Below are 22,970 nucleotides of genomic sequence, written 5' to 3'. Positions count from 1 at the left end.
TTACATGATTTCAGGACTTAAAAAGTTTCAAACAGGGTTCAGTGCGTTCAGAAGGGCGAGACTCGTGGACAAAGATACTTAAATGCACTCTAAAAGGTCGATGGTGAGGTGGGTAAAGCCAAGGCTGCGAACAGGTCCTCAGGATCTGAGATTATTTGAATCAATGTGGTCTGTCCCCTTAGTCACTGCGCTCCATTACCTAAGCTTCGGTACTTAAAAGCCAAAACGTTCTCAATAATACCACATACACATAAACTTCTAATGAGAATTTACCTTAGTAATGATGCAAACAGCTGTAGTAATTTCCCAGACTTTTTAAATTTTTTTCAACCGGTTTCAATGTTTTCACATCATTATCAAGAGATATCTGATGTAAAAACTTTGAAAACGGGTGAGCAAATTAATAAAAAGTGTGAAAAGTTTCTACAGCTATTTGTATCATTATTATCGATGAATTTCCACAAAGTGAACTTGTCGACAATCACTCTGAATAGAAGTCGGCCTCTTGAGCTGCATAAGAAAATTTTTAGCGTATATAAACGAAATCAAACTCAAATTTTGGAAATCGACACGTAAATGACGATAATAAACTTACACGGCGAAGATCATTGGGGTAGAATAATGTCACTGACTGATTTTGGTTGAAATGCCTCATAAAGGACTACACCCTGATCATACTTACATCAAGGAATGACGATGCATCTTAGAAATAGAAAATAAAAGAAGCTAATGGACTTATTTGTTCGTCAATTAATCTGTAAATGAATATTTTAAGAAATTTTTATTCCCATTTCATGTAATTAATAAAAATCCTTTCTATATTTGTAGAAAAATGGCAAAATTGGTTTTTGCACGAATGTTACAATTTTATAAAAATTTTTGACACGTTTTGTTTCAATTGTGCTTTAAAATTGATTTCACAGTAGGAATGGTCACAATTTGAAAACTTACAGTCGAATTCAAAATGTTTCTAAGTTATTGAGGTTAAAAGTTTTTACTCCAAATTTCTCGAATCAAATAACACTAATTGACAAATCTTTCATTAAAACTATTTTTGTTGGCAGAAATACCTCATGGAGCAGTATTAGTTTGAATAGAATACATTTTATCCATTGAGCATAAATATTTAGCACCTTTCCGATGCAAATATTCACTCTTAAATTAGCACTCTAAAATATCACAGAGCTCCTGGATCCAGAAATTTATGAGCTGCTACTGAAAATTATCATAACACTCATTTCCATTTTGATTATTCAGGACAACTGACGAAATTCCAGTCGTGTTTCATCTTTCGTAAAACGTACGTAAAATTAAAATATCATCCATACATTCCTGAAGCTATCACGCGCTCACGGAAACGTTAAGAGGAATGAAATCATGGCAATACTTTAGATAGGTCAAAAAATTGACCCGTGATCAAATCACCATACTTCGCATTCAACGCGAAGTACACTGATTCATTAAAACACAATGAGGTAGAGATGAAATGAGGTAAACACTCTTTCAATTCGCTTTCTTCTTGACACTGGGCTTCGACGTTCCTCTCTGGGTTCCTGCAAGCACGAAGAAATGAATATAAGACTTGGTGCTATTCAGGAATATAACATGTAGGAATTTCCTCGGGATTGGAGTCAGGTAAAAGTATCCATGAAAACCGACGCCTCGGTCTATGACTTGGGCACGATAATGAAGGAATTGAACTTTGCCCCCCTGCGCCGCCGGCACCCATAACTAGAGGTTATTTCAAATATCTTTGCGACTGAGAGGCGGCCCAAAATTTTTATGGGGTGAGGGCGGAGTGCACATACTTCCATAAAACCAACCAAAATGCAATAGGTCGAGCCTAGCTTCCGGAAAGTTCAGTCGCTTTCAGACTTCCGTGGCGCACGCTTCGTAAGTAAGTTAACTGTTTTGCCAAGCGGGAAGAGGGTTTTTGACACAGCCTATCGTTTCGATGCACTTACAAAGTCTTTTGAGAAACCATGGCAACGCCCACCTCTCTCTATCCCCATCCTACATCCCTAGAGTCGCAGGCATCACCTCCTGCCGGGACGTTGATCGAAACATTCTCTGCTTGCACGACACGGTAATTGCAAAGGTTATAGAAAAGAATCATAGTCGACTTCACGGATCCGACGCCGAGTTTGCTCAAAATAATATCGGGAATCCACTATAATATTCTCAGTATTAGGATGGAAACTCAATAGTTAATTTTTATTTTGCACTTATAAAGGCTTGAAAATTGAGTTCAAATTTCGGTCATTCCGGAAGTGCCGACTGTAGTATCGGTGTGGCGGCAAGTGGTAATTTTTGTCTCTTGCGGCGACACGCTTGCTTCCAAGCCGATGCATGTTCCTTTCATCGTGAATTGGTGACCGACTGGTGAAAATTGAATATTGAGAATAACCTATGGATTACTCTCTCGTGAGATGACTTTCCATTTCTCTAGGAACAGTATATCGCTACAAGTTATATGGTTTCTCTATTGGTAGCTCGCGTAGTCGAAATGACGGCGCGGGATTCTTCCAACATTTCCCTTCCGTCCCTATCCCCAACCCGAAGGCATTGTCGGGATCCTTGCGGCACGTCTCCTTGCTTTTCCCTTCTCTTCCAACCCCCTATCGAAGTGCAGAGCGCACATCCTCAAGGCTAATGGGCCCAGCCTCTAGGGTGCATCCCGGCGGGCTCCGTCCACGATCCAATTGTTGAAAATTGAGTTCCAATCGTCATAAACAGCTAAAGAAAGACTCGATGAGACTGATGAGTGCCCACCCTTCAATGAGTGCTTTTTCGGAGATATACGACATTTATTTTGAGCAGACTCGGCGTCTCGGTCCCGGCTTGGACCAGTTACTGTTCTGTTATCTCTTGATAATGACCTAAAAAGGTGGATACCGGTATTTTTTTAAATAAACGATGTGTGGAATATAACCACATTTATTTTTAAATCTACCAGCCAGTGTTGGATACACGATCTCACTTAATTTTACTTTCTTTGAGTTTGCTTTTTTGAATGTTTCTGTTCGGAATGATTATATTTTATTGTGACGAATAAAGTTTTTTTGTTTTATCATCGGAGCACAGCTGGATATGTCTGAATATTGAATGGTGGACTTCATTCCCCCTTGAAACCAATATCCTATTTCTTTTTGAGTGAATATCTGGGACGTCCATAAATTTCGTGAGTTGATTAATGAGATTTATCATGAGATTTGGCTTAGCTTCCCTCCCTCTAGTCTTACGTGAGATTTTTACAAAATGCATAATTACAGTGTACATACATTTATCTATATTGTTGGCTGAGTAAAAAAATATTTTTAATTGAAATTAAGTGGATTGAAGCCATGTCACAATAGAATGTCACAAATGTGGAATCACCTTATGGCTGGCCGATACCTAAACTATTGAAGAGCTGCTGTGCTACTTTGTGTCGTTGGCATAACCGCGATAAATGTCATTGTGTAGAATTTAGTCATAGAGAAACACGTTTTGCTCAATTTAACCCAGTTTTCTCGCAATTTTACACTGTTTATTGCGGGAAAATGTATTACGTGATACTTTCCAGAACCTCCCCTTTTCCCACACGTGAGATTGGGTATTAATCGGCTTGACTCCTTTCCCCCCTAAAACCCCCACGTAATTTATGATAGCCCCCACATGGTGGTCACGTTCACAGGACGCAAGCCTTTAAGGACACCAGCGATGGACGATGGCGCGCCTCCAAATACCATTAAAATCACGCCGTGCCATGCCGCCAACCAATATTACAATAGGAACGCAGGGATATCAGGGAATGATACAAATCTGTGCAGGATAAACCAGTCAGTGACCAAAATGTTGGAAATAATGGATACTTCAATCCGGATCGAAACCAGAAGAAACATTCCTACACGAATAAACGATTCAGAGAGATCTGAATGACGATGTAATTGATGGTTAAAGTGCATGTTCATGCTCACCCCAAACGTTGTTGACTAAATAGTTGTGAAGCCAGAGCCAAATGGTGGATGACACGTGGACGTAGATGTAGAACATGATGATTTCACCTTTGCTCATCAAGTCGAAGACTGGATACGGCCAGCAACCTCTCAGAATCACAGAACTGGCTCCTCTGTGATGACGAAAGAAATCGTATTGAAATGACGGCTATTTTTAATGTCTCCTCTGTGAGACAAGTTATGGATTGTTATCGATTGTGACAGTCTTCATTGGTGACTTCGACTAGTATTCGGCTTAAAATTCACTCGTCGACTGTCTTTTCCCAGACATAGTTCGTATATTAGGTGGCTTTCATACTGCCTTTAACTTAAAGAACACTGGTTTTTCACTGTATGAGAATTCTTTGACAGGATAGAAACTGGTGTGCAATACCGTGAATGATATTGAAGTTACTTGAAGCCATATCCAAACATTCAGTGTCATGAGAAACAGATTTTCAAAGCTTCCACGGACAAATAACTTTAAGCTAAGCCATGAGCATGGGTGCGAAGTTACGCACTAAAAGATGAAAATCGTTGTGAAAAGAATCATTTGACGGTTCTTCAAATAACTTCTCAAGTACCAACTAAACCACCAAGCTGACACTCACCTTTCATCACTGTTTTGTAATGTAAAAAGTATCCATAAAACGAGTCATCATCATCTCTGGTCAACAATCCTAGGATTGGTTTGACGCAGCTCTCCACTCAGTTCTCCTATCAGCTAATCTTTTCACTCCTACGTATTTCTTCTCTTTCACATCTCTCTTTACTTGTTCCATATATTTTGCTCGAGGTCTTCCTTTTCCATTCTTGCCTTCCACCGAGTAAAACGAGTACTTGAGTAAAATTATCCCATTTAGGTCGATCATATGAATTCAATCTTGGATGTAGATCCCTTTCATTTAGAAGGTCAGTTAAAAAAGTCAATATCAGGCCATTATCTTTTTCTTCTTTCCACAAATCTTAGATAAGTTTCGACTCTTAACAAATTTGAAATTTTCTATCTTCAGTGAAGAATTTATCTTTTTGATGAAGAAACAGGAACAGAAAAATCAATCGTGGAGACGATAAATATCCGTCAAATGAGTGAATTTAACGAAAAAGAGGTTTCTCTAGACTCAGCAAGACCATCGTCTACTTCCATGAAGGAACTTACCAAGAATTTGTTTTAAATTCCTTCACAGTTAGAAACGATTTTGATGGCATCCTGCTGATAAGATATCATCCCTTTAGTCGTAAATATTTGGAACTTAGCCTTAAAATTAATTCCTGTCGACGAGGATGTCTTTCTTTGGAAATCTATTATTTTCAAGCATCAAACGCTAGACGCAATTTCGCGATAGCGTGATCATTAAATAAAATTTCTTGAAACTGAAATATCCTAAGAAATGTTGGAATATGGATAGGTTATGAGAAAAATGTTTTGCAAAATATATGCAATTTCATGAGTAAACTACCTTCAAAAGGGCACTCGATTCAATGAGATACAAAATTTTGGTATAGTATATAAAGGATGAGATATGGACTATTATTCGTACGCTAGTGTGGTGTACCAACTGGTATGAATAATTTGTGACTATGAATTTCAAACCTTTTACGTGAACTCACGTGATTCCGTACGCCAAGTTGAATGCTTGGAGAATGAAGAATGGGAGGTATGTCCCCTTGCCCCAGGGTTCGTCCGTGCCGGCTCTCAAGTACATCTCCAATAGCACTATGGGCAGGATGAAGGTGTGGCAAGCGTGGTTGACCCATGACGGACCGGCATACAGGTACTGGACGAACACCAAATCAGGGTCGTAGAAGGCTAGGGCCCAGAAATTGATGACCACCAGCTGTATCCGGAATTATACGTTGGATAATTAGGTACAACATGGCATTCATCAACATCATGCATGATGCATTATAATAAACTCTACATGATGCACAGAGAATAAATGAGAGTCAAAATTCAATTACATGCGTAAAATTTCGCAGTTCAGGTTTTTAACTAGTATTCAAAATAGGATTTTACGTCCCGAGAATGAGTTTCAGAAAATGCCCACGTACCTACGAGATAGATGGAGAGGCTTTTACTCATTTTAGTGAGGCAATAATTGACAAAATGTAGTCTTTCAGCAGGAGTTAGGTAACAAAACGTTGCCTAATATAATGCATAAAAAATTAAATATAATATAAATAATATAATGAAAAAATGCATAATAATATAACGCATAAAAATATAATGCATATCCAAGACTCAGTACATCGAATGGCCGAGACAGATTTTTTTACCACTGGATAGTTTAAAATTAACATTTACAGGTGTTATCATCAATTTATATATTTGATAAATCTTATTGCATAGAGTAACGAAGAAAATAACCTACAAATTTAATTTCCCAGAGGCATGTCCATGCTACTAGAATGTCAATATGATAAATCAAAAGAGTAAATAGTGATTATAAGTCTAATATGGGTGAGTAGTTGGAATGCTCAGAGATTAACGAGAGCTATTTCTGGCGTGTGTGCATCAATTGTCTACCAAACGGGAAACCAACAGGACCTCTCACAGAAATTTTGAGGAAACACAATTCACAAGCTTTGCATTATTCAATTGGTAAAAATAAGAAATTTCTCATAAGCATGCCCTTTATTGACCATTTTTATTAATTTTCTTCGGAGTTAATGGAAGTGAGCTAATGAATGAAGAAACTGGTTAATTCCGTTCGACCCATCACCTCAGTGGCATAGTCAGAGAAGGATCCGGGGGGTCCAGAACCCCTCCGAAATATAAAATCTCAGTTATTTTCCTTCACAAAAGAAAAAAATATTTAATAAATATTAGTTACAAACTTTAAGTTTTGATTTTTCTGCTTAAAGGTTGTTTAGATTATGGCTTAAAATATCATTATGAGTCATTTATGGTAGGGGCGGATTGGGGTCGTTTTTTGGGCAAGGGGGCGGTTTATTACCTTCCGTGGCACCTTGGTGCTATACAAAACCTTTCAGCGATAATTGTGTGAAATATAATAAACCAAATCAAGCGGATTTTAGATATAATCAATTATTTTTTTTAAATATATATGTTAATTTGATGAAATAAAAACTTTCAGCGGAGAATAACCTTATAAGATTCGTTTAAAATTTTACAGAAATTACGGGGGCGATTCACCCCATCCTTAATCTGCCATTATTTATGCTGCAGCGAGGCTTGAGTTCAAAATTATGGTACTTTTCTCTTCAAAATTTGATAGGCAGGGGTTGGAAATATACCCAACAATAGAAATATGAACCTCGAGAGAGTCAACGTAGGTCTTACCAGCATATATGGGAAAAAAAGTGACGAAAACAGTATCCTTCGAACAGTTTGCGCCGTCTTCTGGAGTTTTATAGGTCCATAAAAGGAGAAGCATTCCGAAAGATTGTCGATGCAACAGCAAGTAAAGTAAACTTTGTGTAGGATCTGAAATAGGGAATAAAAACATAAAGAGCTTGATCAGATCATGAATATATTACTATCATAATTAGGTAAATTTAAACATGACTACCCTAGGCATTTATTAAATGGATGAGTAAACACAAATAATTTTCAATTGTCTAGTCCCGGTATACTTAAATAATTTTCAAGTTTCTCGCTTCCACGCAGAACCAACAGACCGACGAAATACCAAATTTCTGCAATTCAGGATCGCTTTTGAAGACTAAGAAACTTGCGAAGGAAGTATATGAGAGTGGTTTGGCCTCTAGAAATGACTTAGGAGCACAAAAATACCCGGAATTGTGGCAGCTATGGTAAAAAAATCAAAAATCCAAGTGATAGTGAGAAGAAATAAACTTTGAACAACGCCGACACTTTCAAGTTATGTTAAGTTCACGGACAATTTTTCATGACGATGAATATAAATTATCTACTTATATCTACAGCTCAAAGTTCCTTTTCTTTCGCTTTACCATGGCAAACTACAAATGCTATGATAGAATGATAGAGATATGATCGAATTTTTCCTCCGTAATCACCGTCGTCCGTAATCATTCCTTATAGATCGTGGATGTCCCAACATTACAATCAAAAATTGCATCAAGGAAACCCCGGAGATAATATCAATCAATGCACTTGGCGAGTGCATAGGGGAAGTAGATGTGATAGGCAACCAAGTAAGTTACAAAGGAAACAGATACAAGTACATATAGCTGATAAACATGTATCTTCAGATAACTTTATTGAGTAATAGCGAGAGAAGACACCAACACAAGCGATCGAAAAATGAGGCAATTATTTATTTACATGTGTGTGAGCAAGTTGCCATGAATTGGGCGTAAAACTTTTAATTTCGATAAAATCTGCCTTCACGATGAGTTTTGACGAGTTTCAGGGATTCGTAGCTCGACCGGTTTTTTCGCTACTTATTTAAAACCTTTTCTCATGATCATCATGAAATTTAAAAGCTGGAACATGTTGACAAAATAATATTCTACGTGCCCTTAAAATTTCAAGCTTAGGAGTTAAGTGTCTGACGGTTAATTTGTCTCGGACGAACTAACCGGTTTCAACTTTACCGCATCATTATCGAGAGGTTGAGGTTGTACTGAAAATAAAGCTGAGTGGATTAGACTCAGCTATCAATATACAGGGCTATGATAATGAATGGTGCTGTGTTTAAAATTTGTTTAAACGAAAACAGAATTACTTCCAGTTAATATATTTTTTCCATTGTTCGAATTTGTCTCCTCAAACAGTTTATTTTAAATAATCAATAAATTTCAGCATGCATGGGCGTACCCAGCGAGGGGGAGGAGGGGGCAGCTGCCCCCCCTAGAAGCAAATATCCCAACGGTTTTAAGGAAAATAATATTTTTTTAAGCAAATAATTTTAAAAACTAATAAAGAGCTGTTACAGTTTCCTTAAAATGTTGGTTTCATTCACCTTTTCCAAGTTTAAATCTTACCTATAACTTGAACAACAATGGCTTGTCCCCCCTAGGTTTGATCCTGGGTATGCCCTTGTCATTATGCACACCCTTAGTCGCTCGACAAATGTCCAAACGATACTTAACCTCTCTCCGAATATTATTTAAGATTACTTCGTTACTGATTGTCATAGCTTTATCAATCCTTTTCATTGAGTTGTTACGCCTCTCGTTTTAGTTATGGATTTAACGGCTTTTAAAACTTTTTTTTGAAGTTTAAAATAAAACAAATGCATGGAGTCGATATACCTCGAGCGAGTAATCGACATGGAAAAATCTAAAATTTAAGCCAAATTTATGAGTAAATAGTGAACTTTGAGATTGAGGTCGTATATTTCGTCAGAAGCCGGTTATAAAACGATTGATATGGTACCTCATTTATCACTCTAGGTGCAGCATTAATGGAGCATGTACGTTATGGCAGGAAAAGAAATTTCTGCAATAATATATGTAATGTCAATATAAATCTGGTAATGAACGTAAAAGCAAGAACCGAAGAGCGAGAGGTACTAGTGAAATAGTAGATAGTTTGAGGAAGAAACTTTGATAGAGAGTTCTTGTCGCCAGGGTAACTGGGAAATAATACAATGAAAAGATGTCGATGATGGCATGTGCACACGTCTGGTTCATTCCATGCCTTCTTTCCGAACTCGAATACGCTGTGGAGGGGCTCACCTCAATGAAAAAGCTATGCCTGAAAACACATGGTAATAAATGACGTCACATCTCCGAGAACATGGCTGCCTGGTGTTTCAGTGCAACATTAATTTTGCAAATTTAAATAATTGATATCTCACTTAAAAATACCTCACTATTCTCAGACTCGGGAATTAGTCTTACTGAGGTTTAAGTTTTTTTTTTAAGATCGCTTCCCAAAAGCGTGCAAATACTCTACTGTAGGTTTGGTTCCCAATTCTAATATTGATGGGAATTCGCGAGAGCAAACTTTTGTTCACTTCGTAGCAAGAAGCAGTATGATGCAGAGAACTTATATAATTGTCAACATTGAATCGAGGGTCAAAAATAGGCGACTGTCGAAATTGGTAATAAGTCACGCCGAATAAGATACCAATTAAACAGCAGATTACTAATGCCCACAAGTTTTCTCATAGGCAGCCACTTATTGGGTCTCTATTACTCCTGTAACACATTGCAGTTGTGTTATTCCGGCATCATTCAACATTTTAATCAGTGATAACGGATCTGACCAATATATTATATACCTACTAAATTCTCCAGTCATGCCTTCGTGGAGATGAGAATCGAGAACAAAGCGTGGCTAATAGAAAGCTGCGTATAATTTATGTACAGGCGGTCGAATCTCCAAAAGGAACCGAAAATTAGATGATTTAGAGAAAATTATCAGATTTCTTCGGGCTGGAGCGTTTTATTGTGAAGAATCCCATAAATAGTTAATCGGCCAAATCAGAAATACCCATTAAAAAGTAAAATAGCTGAATGGTTGAAAAAATAGGGCTGATCGACTTATCAGGGTAACCCTATGAATCATTTCTGGTAACATTAGTATATACAACGTTTCTGGTACATAATGCAGCATTAGTTGGCTAACTCATGTGCAGTATATCATGTGTGTAACTGACGTGAGTTCTAAGAAAAGACGGTGAAATTAACGCTGTTATAAATCAAAACTAGTGCGGATTATTACTCAATATAAAACACTATATAAAAAATAATTAGCATCGATTTTTAATTATAGAACACTTTTCAGTTTGAAATTCTACGAAAAATAACGGATAATGCCCTTAGTCTTACTTCTTGTACGAAAAATAATAACGCATATTGATCTCATTGCATCGCAATTAAAGTCTCAATTATTTAATGCCATTAATAGGTAAACTGTTTAGGTATATTTAATCGCTTTCTTTGAAAAAATAGGCAAATCAAATTAAGTGGCTCATGGTCACTGTTATTGGTAGGAAAAATCAAGTCCAATACTTGGTTTTAGACTAATGAGAGTCGAGTATAAATAAAACTATATGTGTAAATCACTCCTGAGGTAAAGAGGTATCCAAAATATTGAATAAAACTACTGCACCTCATAAACTGAAACTGAAATAACTAATGACAATGAGTGAAAATGGAGAAAGTAGCCGAATACTTAAAAGTTGTAAATCACCTTTTAATTGATGTTGTTGCGCGGACGCTGTTGAGATGTGAAGACATCTCACAATCACAATCCCCTCATTGAAACTTTGCACTAGACGAGAGCTAGTCAGTAAACTTACTTCAAGCGTCTGAGATGATTAAATTGCAAGGATGTCAAAGCCATATGGTGTTGAGAACAGGAAGCAAAGCTCGATATAAGTCGATTGAGGGTAAACATTTAGCACGACATGTGCGATGCTGGGATAAAGTGTTTCTCTTTCTCCCTCTAGTTCAACGAATTGATTTTCTGTTGTAACCACTGGGCTAATGGAAAAGGGGGAAAAGGAATATTAAGAGTCTGTCCGGTTAAAACTTTATTTATGCTATCCCCTCACTCGCTTTTCAGAAATGACCGTAGCGGCGATGAGCGCGAAGCAATTTATTTATTCCGAATTTTTGCTGTTGATATGTATTTGTATTGTATTGTATTTGATATGTATTGTATGTGTATTGATATATTTGTATATGCGAGAAATGACAATGAATCGATTAAGTATATCATCTCAAATATAAATTTAGTAGCCCTTATAATAGTGTATTTCCTTGATATATTCGGATTGCTCTACAATCAGCGTAGCGAGTGATAACCCACTTAAATGTGCGGTGGGTGACAGAACAGGTAGCGACTGATTGGAGGATCCTGTAATGCTAGCCGTGGTTTACAGACTCACAAATGCCTTGTGAATTGCCATTTAACGCTTCATTATCATGAAATAAGTCTTAGGTGTTTTCATTGCGAATGACATTCAGGAACTGTTATCAAGTATCCAGCCGGGCCATTGCCGTCTTGTCCTGCGACGTTTAGGCTTCCGACGAGAGTGACTCATTTCCCTGAAGGCACCCGAGTTTGGAGCCAAAACGTCGAAGGTCAATGAAATATTGTTCCAGCTGGAAACCCGAGAACAGTTCTCGAATAATCTTCTGTCATGTCAAAAATTTCGCCAAAACTCCAAAAAATTTCAATGGAACTACTCTGTCCTCCACACTAGGAAGATAATTTTTCACGGAAGCCACTCTCAAGATGACTTCAGCCAATCAAAATAACTTTGACTAAAAAGCGACCACTACTACGACCACTTAGGCGTATTTGTACAGGCCCATTTTGCATCAAACTCCACTCATTACCCACAGTGGCGTTATTGCTGGCGAAACTGTCTTCACCATGGGCGCCAGGAAGGAACGTGCTTGCACTACCTTCGGTCGTGAAGATTTTTGGGAAATAATCGTACAGACCTCTTTTGAATGGGAGCACATTATTTAGGAAAGAAAAGCATTACAATAAGATAACTATAAAAAGTACTTTTAGACAAAACTGCAAATGTTTTACTGCTTAAACAAAAACTTCATCGCCACACATGGCAACATAATGGAACCGAATTTCACACCCCATAGCACTTAATCTACCGGCGCGCCGCCCGTATTCGTCGTCTGAGATGAAATGAAGGGGTGAAAACCCGGAAACCATGAGGGTATCACCAATTTCCGAAACGCGCGGCCACCAACTCGTCTAACAATAGCGCGCCTCTCCACCGCTCAGCGCCAGAAGAATGATTACCAGGTTCCAGAAGGTGAAGTAGTACGGGATGCCACTCCTCCACCTCAGGATCTCTGGGTCGTCCGCTGCCCTGCCCAACTCCAGATGCACCCTCCCCACCCCCACGGTGAGGAGGTGGTCCACGTAGTAGTAGTAGGCGAGGACGGCCGCGTGGAAGATCGCCCGGAAGACTCCGCCCGTTCCCCCGGCTGCTGCAGCTGCGACAGCGGAGGCGGCCATCTTGCGATCCAACCGGAGGTCGCCTCACGTGTGTTGTTTGCCTTTGGTGAACTCTTCTGTGGCGGTCGCCCGCGAGCCGCGACCATTCCCCCCCCACACCCCCCATCGACTACTCCCCCTTCAATTTCCCAACCCCTCCCTCCCGTCCCCTTTCCACATCCCTATGCGTCGCGTGCTGAAACCCCTCCCCCCTCCCTTCCTCCCCAGCAGCTCCCACATGACGCAGGAACCCCGGTCAAGCCTAATGGGAAGAGAGAGAGAGAGATTCGCAATATTCCTCCCCTATTGTTATCGGCCCGATGTCCGAGCGAGCACTTGGCGTATGCATCCGATGTACTTGGGGAGTTAGATGGACGGAGGGGAAGGAAGCTCTGGCTGGTCGTCCTTTTAGTTACCTCGCGATTGGGGATATATCGCGAGGGGAATGGGGTTTTTCAGAGGAGGAGGAGGAGTTGTCGCCGCGGCACTATTTAAAGAGAGTCCCCGGTAATTTTGCATTTCGCCGCGCCTCGGTGGGCCGCTCGCTTGCGATAGGACTGGATGGCGTCTTCCTGTCCTCCGCGATAGACTTAATGGACGAGTGTGCGCGGGAGAGCGTTCGCCGCTGGGTGAAAGTGGATCTTCTGTCTTCCGGTTTCCTACTTCCGGGATGAGCGTTGAGGGACACACTAGCGCGAGGGATGTCTCAGTCCGGTTGTCTTGCGGTAGGTCCGGGTTTTTAAACGCCTGCTGGTTTCCCTTCGTAGTCCGCCGAATGCATCATAGTATAACAATGCATCTTTTCTATAGGCTCCTATGCCATTACATTAGACCCCTCCTTTGGGATATTAATCCGTTCCGGAGGACTGCTCATCCTCCCGAATCGATTTCAGATGGTACGCTGTTGTTTAAACTCTTGACAGCAACACCTTCCCAACATCATTAGTTTCCCCTGAACAAGTCAATGACAGCATGGTATTTGGTGGAGGCGACCGATAGCTTAGGCCATATATGCCGTAATGGTAGGGAGTAGGAAGGATGGAGAGTCGGCATTAGCTTGCTTACACGGACGACGCCAAGGGGACCATGGCTTAACGTCCCATCCGACGGACAGAGCGTTGTACTTGAAAACCCCTCCACAAAGCACTCAAGCTGTGATTAGGTAAACCTCGAAAATTCTCTACCACCGCCAGGATTTGAACTCAGGCTCGCGGAGTGGGAAGCCAAGAATAGCAACCACACCAACTCGATCCCCTCAAATCAATTATCAAGGATATTAATGACGTCACGAACTCATCAAAATAACCGGCAACAGTAATTTTTACATTACATACTGAATGAGGAAGATTTTTTGTTTGTCACGACTTAATTTATTCTCCTATTTTTTGCGCATTTTGGCTCGATTCCAAATGGCTCAATATAATCCAAAGTTAGACAGTAGGTGACTTCTATTTTAAGCTTCCATTCGTATTACACTCAAAGCCATTGAAAAAATGGACTTAATAGAGGAGGTCCCAGGCCATCTCGTTGAAGTTTGATTGATGATATCACTCTAGGCGTATTTTAATCGGTTTTCAAAATTCCTTAGCACGGCCATGAAAGCAGAGCGATCGAGTTATTTTATTTATTTAATGCAGTCCCAAAACAGCGCAAGGACAATTACAAAGCATGGGCATACCCAGCGAGGGGCAGCTGCCCCCCCCCCCCCTAGAAGCAAAAATCGCAAAAGCCTTTATGCAAAATCAGTACTGAATTGAAACAAAAGTATTCAACAAATTTTCTTTAAACCCACGAAAAAAGATATGTATTAGTATAAAATATGTAACGAAAATAAAACTATTTTTTCAAGAAAATAATCTCATAAATCCCATGGCTTGCCCCCCCCCCCCCCTCTCCTAGACCATGACTTGCCCCCCCTCCCCTAGACCATGGCTTGCCCCCCCCCTAGTTATGATCCTGGGTACGCCCTTGTTACAAAGCACTTGTAATGGTAAATAAAGCAATGAAAAAATAGTAAATTATTCTCAATAGTTGCAATAGAGTATATGTTACCTCGAGGAATAGCATTGAGAAAGTTATTAACTTGATATTTCATATCACCCCGAATGTATCTATAATTGGGACAACAGGCATGATTATATTTTTATTTTATCTTATTCCCAAACCACCCAAAGCAGCTCATCTCGGCCATTTTAGGTAAGGGTGTTCAACAAATTTAACAATGACACGTACACGAACAACCATGCTTGAATAGGGAAACTTACCCAGGCGGGACTCGAACCCGCGACCTCTATTTTGACTGGCGAAGACTTTACCCCGCCGCCATCGAGGCTGGCAATTACAGGTTATTTCCCCGTGAAATTCCGACCACCATTCCGTCGGTGACGCGATGACAATGGATTCCTATGCTGTACTGTTCATACATTAGACAATGCTTGATTCTTCCTTTCTACTTGTATGAAAGAATACATCTTCGACCGCTACATTTTCCTTCCTCACGATAAATTAAGCATCGAGACCGTCTGCGATGCTGACGTCGCGACGCGTCAGAGCTGGCAGAGCGTATTGTACGCAACGCAGGAATTCGCTGTCTTAGCTTGCGCTTCGGAAGTGCTTTTATCCGAGTGATAGCGGACTCAAGCAGTGCTGGTGAATAAAAACTTGAGTTTCAACACTGCGAGTTGACTCAGGACAGCGAATACAGTGACGTCATTCCATTCTTCGACCTTTCCCCTCTCTATACTCTCAACTTACTAGTATATGCTTTGTTGTAATTTCAGACGTGATTTCTTGGTTCTTAGAGCAGGAGCGTACAATTCAATCCGCCGTCCTTGTATTCAAGGTCGACTGAACAAAGATCGACCGTTGAACTTTCCACCAATACGTTTCAATGCCAAACCTTCAACCTGACGATCGGCTTGGAACACGGCTTATTGTTTTTACTACTGTGATTCCTTAGGTATTTCCTGATTGGAATCGAATTGTCGGGCGTGGATTTTTACTACCACATTAGGAATGTAAATGGATGAATTTTCAGTACTGCATTTTTATAAAAGGAGGCTGTATTCAAATTACTAAATAATGAAAAAAACAATGAAACAGAAAAAATTATGAAAAGGCGAAATTAGTATTTTCTTCTCCCATAAGAATGATATTAACTTAAATATTGTAAAGCCACTTTTTAAACAGTCAAATCTTTTCCGATTATAATTTTAATAATTTTAAAATTGTAATTCCACTTTTGAAACATCCTTTCCAGCGTAAGTTATTTAGTCTTTGGTTCCAGCAAAAAAAAAAAAGATTGCTCTCATCGCCAATTTTCTAATATAATCTTTAATGGCATAAGTAGGTTCTACACGTAAATCATGATAACATGGTAAGTTTAGGCAGGGTGTTTCAGAAGGAATCTGGAATACTTCAGCAGTTGGTAGGGGGGACAATATTGAGCATTTTTTGTCCAAAAACACGGGGTCGCAACTCATTAGCTACCGATCTATGTCAACGCAAACATTTTTGGATGCTTTTTGCATTTACCGTGAAAACGGTTTTTTCTTGAGCATCCAGCCTTTTCAACATATTATTTATAACTTTGGATTTTTAAGGATATTTAGTAATTTAGGTTGGACAAAAATAAGCGATTTTAATAGAATGAAACAATTAATCTCTGAGCCTGATTAAACAAGAGCTTTGAGCGAGTAACTACGATACGATTGTACAATCTCACCCATTTTGAGATTCATCGTTTCAGACACTTACTATCGCACATTTTCGTCCAACCTTAATTATTTAATATCCTTAAAAATGCAAAGTATTAAATAAAACATCGAAAAGGTCGAATACTCAAGAAAAACTGTTGTCATGGTAACTACTGAGTGCATTAAAAAAAATTTCGTTTTCATGTACCATTGTCAGTAACTAACGATTTGCGACCCCATGATTATTGACAAAAATGATTAAATTATCTCCTTATCTATCTCCTGAACTGTTACAGAATCCTACTGGAACACCTTGTACATGATGCTGCGGGTGCGGCTTTCGGTTGCCATGGAAAATTCCCGCGCGTTTTTACAGTTGCACATTGCGAACGTTTTCGATGCGAGATGACCTTTGTTCAGTCGATTGCACACGAGGAATCCATATCATAGCTAGCCTGCTAATAGTGCACGTTTATGAAATCACTTGAGATGCGATAGCGCGAAGATATCGGCTCCTCGTGAACTGGAGGGTCGAAGGCGACCCTTGTCGCTCGCGGATCCACGAGTGCATCTCTGTTGATGTTTTATTTTGACGGCGGGGAGCGTCCGCAATTAGGAGAGAGGTGGCAACTGCGGGCGGAGGCGCGGCGGTTGCGACGTCACGAGTGGATGCGGCGCTAATTACTTGCGTAAACGGGTGAGAAAGATCCGAGGGACGCCTTCCCACTTTGGCTCAAAGGCACTTCCTGAGCGTGTGGCCTTGGAGGGTATTTTAGGGACGCAAAGACACTGCCGTGAGCCGATAAATAGGTTATAATCTTCCGAATTGGACGGTAACTGGAATGAAAAGACTATTACGAGACGCTAAAATCGCTAAATGGAAAGTAACTTACATGTAGATCATGCATAGACGGTCCGATACAGCGACAGGAACTCCATGGTCGAAGACATATTTCTTGCTTCCACTTATGGGGTCATGATTTGGATTAACTATTAGATTTATTGGCGTAAAAATAATTACATATTTTAAATACCTAGTCGTTACTTTTCAGAGCGTATATATTTTAGTCAATAGAATCTTAGGCTTAACGGCACTTCCTGTACGTGGCCCTGGGAAGTATTTTCGAGATGCAAAGACACTGCCCGGAGCCGATGAATAGGATATGATCTTCCGAATTGGACGGTAAACGATCTAAAACGACAGCTAAGATAGAACGAAAGACTTTTACGAGACGCTAAAACTGCTGAATGAAAAATAAACTATAAGTAGCTCAGGTATAGGCCCAATACAGCTACAGGAACTCGATCGACGAAAACAATTTTTTTGCGTCAACTTTAAGGGTCGTGATTTTGATGAATGAGTTAAAGAAATACTATTAGAATTACTTGTGAAAACATAATTAAATATTTAAAATACCTTATCGTTACTTTTCAGAGGGTATATATTTTAGTCATTGGAATCTTTGGCTCAAAGGCACTCCCTGAACGTGACCTCGGAAAGTACTTTTGGGATGCAAAGACACCGCCATGAGTCGATACCAAGGATATAATCTTCCAAAATGGGTGTTAACTGGTTTAAGACGCCAGCTTTGATGTAATGAAACGGCTATTACGACACGCTAAATCGCTAAAAGAAAAAGAAAATTCTTTTAGTGGCTCAGATGAGAGTCTAATATAGCTACAGGAACCCAATGAATGGAAACAAATGGTTAGTGGTACTTTGGTGGGGCCGAGAAATAACCAGGTATCCTGGACCGAAGGGTGACCCTTTTTCGAACCCTTTCTCGGGCTCTCAGAGACAATCCGGGTCCTCGGGAGACGGGCGTCACAGCATGAGGTAACCGCTGCCGATATGACCTGTCGTAGTACATTTTTTACTTTACTAATTCCAATACTTAGAGGTAAATAAATACCCTTATCGTACTCATTGTCATCGAGCGATTAAATGCGTCTTTTGATCGAGGTTCTACGATGAGAAATAAGGATTTTACGAAAATTCCTCGTAGTCATTCGTAGAGGCCATGGCCTGGATTAACGATTTGAGAAATTATAACAAAAAATAAATATAAAAATACAGCTAAATATTTTATGTAACGGTTACTTTTTAGTATCATTGACATATAAAATGTCCTAACTAAAGTTATTGTTTCACTGAATATCACTAACTTCGGTTGGTTTTTTTGACCTGATCAATAAATTTACTACGAAATTAGGCAGGCAACTTGCCCAATAGACCGCTGGAAATTTAAAACAAGGTTCTCTGTTGTCGCGGACCCCTAATCGGTCTTCCAATAATGCAATCGAAAAAAGTGCTTCAAAGTTACGCAAGAAGCTAAATTACCATTTCTTCAAAGTACCTGACTCACGAAAAGATTTCCTATGTACGCAAGTGAATATGTACAATTTTATATCCTTAGCAATCAATTCTGTTCACCTACTTCACCAATGAATGAATGACTCCTGGGCACTTATCTTCTTTCGTCGTCCAACTGCCGACAGTGTGAGTGAAAACCCCACGTTCATTGGAGTTTTTAATCCACAAAAACTCACCTATAAATATACTAGACCCACTATGACAAATTTTTCTAAGAGTCTGATTTATTGTTAAAGAGACCCTTGATTTTTGACTTGAAAACTTTCTTACCCTCAACAGCGGAAAAAGGCTGCTAATCGATAAAATATCTCGCCGGAAACTTAGCATGAATGAATGCTTTTGTCTTCAGCCAATGATAAACCACTTGGAATGCGGAATAAATGAAGAATCGAGGATTATTTAACTCCAGACAAAGCTCGAAGCCAGATATATAATCTGGGGGAGCCAGTTTAACCTAAGTCAAACCTAATCTAAGTCTAACCTAAGTCAACCATTCCCTCTTAATACCGAAATTTTACAAATACCATTAACGAATGGGCTTTAAACGAAAGATTTATAATTATGCATTTAAGAATGATAGAAGTTTATATTCAAACTAACTAACAAACTTATATTTAGTCGGTCAATCACAATACTATTGGGTAAAAGTTGAAAAAAAATTGGAAGGAGGTGTTACGTAAGTCCTACATGCCCGCTCATAAAAATTATGTGGCGCGATCTAGTTTAATATTGCACCTTCTAATTGATCTATCGAAAACAAAGGAAATCTAACAGTAATTTATGCTAGTCAGTGAAAAACAAAAGGCTAGAAATTTAAATTTTAAAAGTATTTTACTGCAAAAAATAAGTTAAAAATGTTTAACCATCAATGGAAGGAAAAAAATCTGTCATTACTAGCGACAGCAAGAGAGAAATTCAAAGCACAATGCTCTGAATGCAGCTTTGTCGTGCAGGCCGGGAATGAGTCACCTAATATGAATCAAACTGTTTTCGTTTTAATGTTTTTAAACATGCGAGCGAGGCAATTCTAAAAACAGCGGTATGCCATACTGAATGAGTCACACTCAACAAGACCGTGAAAGAATTTTTTCTCGGGCAACTAAAGCTCTATAATTGAGTGAGCTTGAGTACTTTCCAGGAAAACTAGGACGTACTTATGTTCAATTTGAAAGGCATAAAAATTTGTTTTGATTGCTCTGGCTACAGGAAGGTTATTACGGAGGTCTTCTCAACGGATGTGAATCTCGCGCATGGAGTACCTTTCCTATTGAATATTTGTAGTAGCATTTAAAAGGAAACAAAAATTCAGACGAATTGGCACTTATCAATATTCGAGGAAAATATCTGACTCTTTTTCTGCGAAATCGACTCAATCTCTCGCCGCGAAAGGTTAAAGTATTATTCCGGGCAAGATATTGGTAATCAAAACGGATTTTTAAATGGCTTTTAATGAATGGACGTTATATGCTGCCGGGAATTCAACGAAATATAAAAAAAACACAGTGCAGAAAGTTTACTGGGGAAAAGAAGCCCCCAGTAATTTGATCACGTCATGTCCGTGTGAAATCCGGTTTTACATATGGAACTCCAGATCAAGGTGGATTATTCAACTTACAATTAGTGGAATTTCGGATCTTCCTCTGGCACCGCACATTTTCAAAGCAAGAGGAACTTCCGTGCACAGAAAGAAATTATGAAAATTTTAATTAAAAACCTTCCGAAAAATTCGCTTCGTTTCCGGTTTCACTGAGGAATTGATAGTAAAAATATTAGTGTTCCGAACGCCATCTCTCATTCTTCTGAGAACTAACAGCTTTTTGACGCACAAACTGTTGACATCAAGCTTTTATCTGTCCTAATGTCTTTTACGGATCTTCTTTCTCCTTCTTTATTTAGTCCAAGCTCATTCTCATCCCGAGATGTCCTCCTCCATGATTCAAGGTGTGAGCTATCGAAACGCGGAAGGAAAGCATTGAAAAAAATGCCAACGGCATTCTGTGCTCAAGAAATTTCGCTCTGTCAAACCTCACGTTTATTATGCTATCAATTGTATTAGGTTTTGTGCAATGTCTTCAATTAACGCCGCCATTCAATAAGGAACTCTAATCTTACGCTCGGTACTCACGTACGGTTCTTCTTTTTCCAAAATACCGTGCCTCACTCAATATGGAACAGCAAATAAAAAAAAGGATAGAGCCTTGGAGAAAATTGCCAGACTCTTTATTAGTGATTTAAGTATTTTCTTAATTTTAAACAAAATAAATGCATCCTATTTCCACGATATTAGAGTGAAAAATTATTAATAATCGATTCTTACCCTTACATATACAAGATAACCATTCACTCTCAATGTACCTAAATAGTGCTTATAAAATTTGGTGATGAATTCAACAAGCATTAATGGTATGAAATTGGGAGAAAATTTTATATTTGAGATCATGTGACCCAAATAAAAATTGAGGGGGGGAGAGAGCAATGGTTTTCACAAAAAACCTTTTTGCCTAAATGAGTGATATACTAATCATGTAGTCACAGTACATTTTATAACGATGGAATCATCACTGAAATAACTTATGTGGAGAAGATTGCGAACATACTTCCCGGATCTAAAACAAATATAAAAAAAAACACTGAAGGCGCGAAATGTTGTGATAGTAGCACTCAAATACGAAACATAGCTCTACATAAAACAGTGAAAGTGCATCCTTTGGTGGAAAATCAGAATAAGTATGAAAGAAATTTAAAAACAGGCCAACGTAAATTCCAACTCCAGTGAGATTTTTCATAGGACTTGATTCCAAATATTATTTGGTTGACCATTATTTTGTATAGTAACCTGAAGTGATAGAAATGAAGTGACTTGGGAATGGATTTACAACGCCATTCTAACACAAAATAACCCCTTGAACTTGAATAATCGATTGATTAAAGTTAGCAGATCAATTTAATTGGTAATGAAGGTTAAAACTAATAATCATTGAATATGATGGATGATTTGTATTGAATATAGAAATAGTTTAACACAACCGTTGATCATAAAATAATCCATCGATAAAAAGGAAGAGGTATACAATGTAAAATGGAGATGCCTTAAATTTCAACTCTGCCCACAAAAGTCTGATGACTAAGGTATAATTTTATCTTGGTTTCATTTATTCATCTTTTAGTCAACATAAAATTCCAACATAACATAACTTATCATTCCGAATCACACAAAAATGTGTAAGTTTTCAATTAGCCAAAGGATTTCTGAAACAGAAACGATTGAAACTTTAAATGGAATTCAAGAGACTTAGATATTTAAAAAAATAATTCATTTATTAAATAAATACAGATATTGGCACAGATATTGGCTCAGTCTTCAGAAGATAATATTCATATTTTAAATATTGAAATTCTTTTCATAGCAGAAATATCGATCTTAATGCCTTGCCACCAAAAATCAACTTGAAATTAAATAGTCTGTTTAAAGATCTGAAATTAAAGCCGGAATCACACGGTCATTTTTTTACGTTCCCCATGATGATAGCTCAAGCGATAGGTTTTCAGGGACCAAAAGAGTAAGTGATCGCTCTACGCATCGTTTGGTGAATCTCACGTTCATTCCCACCGTTAGTTTTTCCATCGCTTTTTTTCGTCACTTTCCGTGTCTGCCAATACCATTCAATTAAATGCCAATCGTGGCGTCACAATCACTATTAGCGGCTGTGCCTTATGACTGGTGGAAGGACGATGTCAGCGTAGGTTTCAGCGACGGAATAAGGGACGTGGTGAGGGATGGAAAGTCCATCCCTCGAGCCATCGCGGAAAATGATCGGAGAAACGGTCGTTTTTTCCGCCATCGCTGGAGCCGTCCCTCGGAAGGGATGGAAAAAATTATCGTGTGATTCAGACTCAAGGAATCGTGCTAATAAAGATTAACGCCATTAAAACAATATGCCAACGTTTTGTATGAAATAAAATAAAAATGCTTTTTTCTATTCCACATTTTATAATAAATAGTACGACCCGGGTTTCTGCATATCATGATATCATCAGGTAAATGATATGCG

The 22,970-nt window shown here is 38.9% G+C and overlaps 2 protein-coding genes across 2 annotated transcripts in view; one reads left to right on the top strand and one right to left on the bottom strand.

Annotated features, from left to right (window-relative positions):
* Positions 1–865: 865 nt before the first annotated feature.
* Positions 866–12,949, bottom strand: LOC124170631 (androgen-dependent TFPI-regulating protein-like). Its single transcript, XM_046549491.1, has 5 exons — positions 12,652–12,949; positions 7,282–7,425; positions 5,589–5,815; positions 3,960–4,111; positions 866–1,553 (listed from the first exon to the last, which is right to left on the bottom strand). Exons 1-5 carry the CDS (start codon positions 12,868–12,870, stop codon positions 1,504–1,506), a joined length of 792 nt encoding a protein of 263 aa, XP_046405447.1. The 5' UTR covers positions 12,871–12,949; the 3' UTR covers positions 866–1,503.
* Positions 12,950–13,045: 96 nt separating this feature from the next.
* The window catches only part of LOC124170623 (mite allergen Der f 3-like), a 49,903-nt gene continuing 39,978 nt past the window's right edge, over positions 13,046–22,970 (top strand). Inside the window, exon 1 of the mRNA XM_046549467.1 lies at positions 13,046–13,574. Coding sequence (XP_046405423.1) covers positions 13,520–13,574 — 55 coding nt within the window. The 5' untranslated portion in view covers positions 13,046–13,519. The remainder of the gene's footprint in view (positions 13,575–22,970) is intronic.

This window comes from Ischnura elegans, chromosome 1 (assembly GCF_921293095.1).
Source record: "Ischnura elegans chromosome 1, ioIscEleg1.1, whole genome shotgun sequence".
NCBI classification, from domain to species: Eukaryota; Metazoa; Arthropoda; class Insecta; order Odonata; family Coenagrionidae; genus Ischnura; species Ischnura elegans.
Note: the sequence above shows the minus strand (reverse complement) of the source record. Positions and strands in the feature narration are given on the sequence as shown.